Consider the following 4,069-nt stretch of genomic DNA (forward strand, 5'->3'; position numbering starts at 1 on the left):
TCAGGAGGGCAGGAAATAGTTTCAATGCAAATATAAAAGTTTAAAATAGAATTCAACTGTAAATAAAGTAGCTGTATGGAGAAATAATATTTATGGTATAATACAAGAATATTTCTTTGTTTCTTTTTACAAATAAATCAGTGAATCAAATTTGGTCAGAAATGATGGAACATCATGTTCCTGTATTTTTAAGGCCAGCTCTATTAATAAAATATCGATAGCAAAAAAAATGTGAAGAAATAAAAACAGATAGCTTTGCAATGCCTAAGAGGAGCATGCCTGAAAAAAAATGCATGAAATAGGACGTGTTTATATTTCGAGGTTGGCGAGATGGTGTTTTGTTTTGTTTTTCACCAAAGGAGCAAGTTTTCGGGTTAAATTGGGTTCAGCTGTAAGCTTTACTCCCGTGGCAAGTGGATGGCTGTTGCCCGCTGACAAAATAGCAAAATATGGCGAGACTCATGGGTGCTTCCAAATCATTTGGCAAAGGTGGTAGTGAAACTGACCACACCCACTGAGCTATTTTTAATATGGAAGCCTTGTGGATTTAACAGTTCCCAGAGATAGAAATGGCTGCAAACATAAAAAGCATTGGGGAGGGGCTGCATGATCGATATTAATGATAGGATAGATAGATAGATAGATAGATAGATAGATAGATAGATAGATAGATAGGATAGAAAACTAGGCCTAATGATAAGACAAAATACTCAATTTATCTTTCAAAATGACATGTAGAAAAAGTCCTGATAAAACACGAGGCCATACACTGACAAGCTAATGTTAAGAATTGATTTTATACACCTTTCCAATACCCAACATTTTTTGCCCACACCTAACCTATTTTTTTTATAGGGCATTATTATTTTGGAAGATACTCCTTGCAAGGACCTCTTTCTGCACCCTCTATATTATATTCCTTTATATTATTTGTGACATTGGGTGACAAGACAATAAAATAGACTATTTAAATAAAAAAAAAGTGTTTCCAGCTTTATAATGTTTTTCTTAAAATGTAATGCATTCCTTTCTATAGCGCAGACAAATTCAGCAGCACTTCACGGAATATATAGAATTGTGTGTATCGGTTTATTTTGTTTCTGGCCTGGGTAGCAAAGAGTTAACTGATTTGTATTCAATTAACAGAATACACCCACAGAGCGTTTATTCTACCCAGTGCTTGCTGTTACAATGATACTGAATAATTATTAGCAATATATGAAAAAAAAAATAAGTGGTGACTAGAACAAGACACTGAGAACTGATGAGTCTGAGTGCCCTGGATACTTCTGCCTTTCGGCCTGTAGGTTGCGTATCCCTGGGGTAAAGGAGGCGATGATCAGGATGATAGAGTTGGTGTGGATAGATAACAGGACTTAGAGACAAGAAGCAGCACTGCAAAGGAGTGATTTCCCTTCCTGTTGATTCAGTGCTTCCTAAAGGTTAGTGACGTGCTGAACAAACACCCAGAGAGGAATCACTCACTCCTTAATGGATGAGCACATCTCACTCTCCGGATCCTGGGAGGGACTTGACACTCTGATCTGTGGCTGATCTGCCCAGCTGCTTTGCATCCTATGTGCTGCCAACCTGCAACACACCCCTCCCATCCTATTCCTGACAGCCAGGTAAGGAAAAGTGTCTTGTCATTTGGTTGCCGATCGCTGTACGCAAGTGTCAGGGCGATGCGACTGTGGGGAATCTGGCAGGGTGCTGAAAAGACCGATCGGTAAAAATCAAATGAACCGTCGCCAGATGGCGGCTGGTACAACTTATTTTGGGATCACGGGAAGGCAAAGAAAGGGAAGCTGGCCTGTGAGGGATTAAAACCAAATGTTTTATGTGCTGGAGTGGAAGTGAACCGGAGCCTGCCTTTTAGTTGTCGCTGTGAGAGAACGACAGAGGCACGGAGCTGCTGCTGAATGAACTACAATCCGTATGCCAAGCTTGAATGCATGGGGACACAGGGACAGAATAATAGAAACAGAGGGACTTCTGTGGATGGTGGTGGTTGTAGTACAACAGTTTGCTTCAAGTCTGTGCGCTCCAATGCTGTTTTTTTTCTCCAATTGCTATGGTTGCAGTTGTACATTATCTGTGAGCACGCTGGGGTTAACTTATTAAGGAAGTACAGTATGTTTACTTTGCAAAGTGACTTTTTACTTTGGAAGTGAATTTTCGCTTACGTTGGTGAACGCAGTAGAAATTCAAAGAATACCCCATATCCCCCCCCCCCCCCCCCCCACCACCCCCCACGAAATACACACACTAATATACACACAATAAAAAAGCCCCCCCCCCCCCCCCCCCCCCCCCATAAAACCAGGGTTATTTGCTTGCACGTGATCAGATGACTGAAGTCAGCAGAGCTTCTCCTTATTGACTAAACTGTGGGAAAATTCCCTTGCAAAGTGAACATTCGCTTTGCGAAGTTAACAGCCTTTAGCAAATCAACCACTAGGAGTGCAAGAAATGTAAAAAAAAAAACAAAACAGGATTATTTGCTTGCACCTGATCGGATGATGGAAGTCAGCAAACCTTCTCCTTATTGACTTAGCTATGGGAAAATTCCTTTGCAAGGTGGAAATTCACTTTGCTGAGTGAACAGCCTTTACTCCTTTAGTAAATGAAGCCCTATGTGTGCATAGATTTGCTGATGGGGGGGCGTGTCAGCTCAATCGTTGGAACAAGAGACTATTCTAGTGTCAAATATAACGGGGGTGACACGGCCAATGAGCTACACTGGCAGAGGGAAAATAGAATATCAATAAGTTGCTTACCGGTTCCTGATGAGGAGATCTCCATCCCCTGGAACTGGCACTGCCACACTGGGCATTAAAGTCACAGCCTTTCTGAAGTCAGGGCTCAGCTGAGTGACCACCAGCTTTTTCATGGAGGTGGGGATAGAAGAGCCGTGAAAATCCACAAAGTGGTGGGAGTAAGACATGTCCACAATGGGCCGAGCACCAGGACGGCAGAGCAGCGGCCACGGGCTTATGCACGGCCGACTGCGAGCCAGCAAACCCAGCCCTGCTTTGACACGCAGCACGCTCATGTCTGTTGCTACACTTTGCACCTTGAACAGGCCGAGCCGCGTCCTGCAGCCATTCGCTCAGCACACACAGGCCGGATTAGACACTCAGCCTGCTGCTGAACAGGCAAGGGGAAGCACTATGCAATCGAAACAAATAATTAGGCGGGTCTCCCAATGCAAAACTGACACAGCCGTGCTATTGCCTGTGTCCCTCCCACCCCCTTTTCTTTCTCAAACCTTCAGGAAGAGAGAGAGAGCAGCAGCAGATAGAGAAGCAGCCAAATCCCCTGGAGCTGATCTGCTGCACCGTCACTAAAATGAAACAGGAAGAAAGTTGAGCCTCCTTGTGTCTGTGTGCAGCGTGCTATTACCAATCCTGCTCGCTGCAAGTCCCTCAGCTAATGTGAGCGGCCATGCTAACTGCAGAGCCAAGGTTGTGACCGAACTTCCCTACTAATACGCCAAGACCAGTCTTTTCTTTCCAGAGCACAACAGTTCGGGCATAATTGCCTACTAAGTTGTTTTATGGACACGCTAAGGCAGCATGGGCCACTCTGGCTGTTGTGGAACTACAGGTCCCATGAGGCATTGCAAGGCTGGCAGTTACAGGCATGACTCCCAGAGGCATGTTGGGCTTTGTAGGTAAAGCACAGCTGGAGGGCCGGAGTTGCGCCCTCCCCCATGCACACGGGTGTAAAAAAATAAAAAAACAACAATGCTGCATTCAGAAAAGTTTTCATTTACAGATCTGAACGCAGCGGTATTGTATATTATGGGCCCATGCAAACCGCAGCGCAGCGCTAGGTAATCTTGCACTGCATTCAACTGCGTAAAATTCAATGAGAAAATCCTGCGTTTGCAGTCAGTACTTCTGTGTAATTTATGCATGTGCGCGCACGCATGTTGGCATTAAAAACAGCTGGAGGAATTTTATGGATATGAACGTTTCTGCGTTTAAATGCATGGAAACGGAAGCATGTCACAGACCATTACATGGGATTTTCCAACAGGAACCTTCTGCCAGCAAGATACTGC

At 44.2% G+C, this 4,069-nt stretch overlaps 1 protein-coding gene across 1 annotated transcript in view; it reads right to left on the minus strand.

Moving 5' to 3' along the window:
* Positions 1 to 3,275, minus strand: part of ZADH2 (zinc binding alcohol dehydrogenase domain containing 2) — a 10,189-nt gene extending 6,914 nt beyond the window's left edge. Inside the window, exon 1 of the mRNA XM_018555536.1 lies at positions 2,781 to 3,275. Within this exon, the coding sequence (XP_018411038.1) occupies positions 2,781 to 3,055 (275 nt within the window). The 5' untranslated portion in view covers positions 3,056 to 3,275. The remainder of the gene's footprint in view (positions 1 to 2,780) is intronic.
* Between the last annotated feature and the right edge of the window lie 794 nt (positions 3,276 to 4,069).

Source organism: Nanorana parkeri, unplaced genomic scaffold, assembly GCF_000935625.1.
Source record: "Nanorana parkeri isolate BGI_ZX_2015 unplaced genomic scaffold, ASM93562v1 scaffold200, whole genome shotgun sequence".
NCBI classification, from domain to species: domain Eukaryota; kingdom Metazoa; phylum Chordata; class Amphibia; order Anura; family Dicroglossidae; genus Nanorana; species Nanorana parkeri.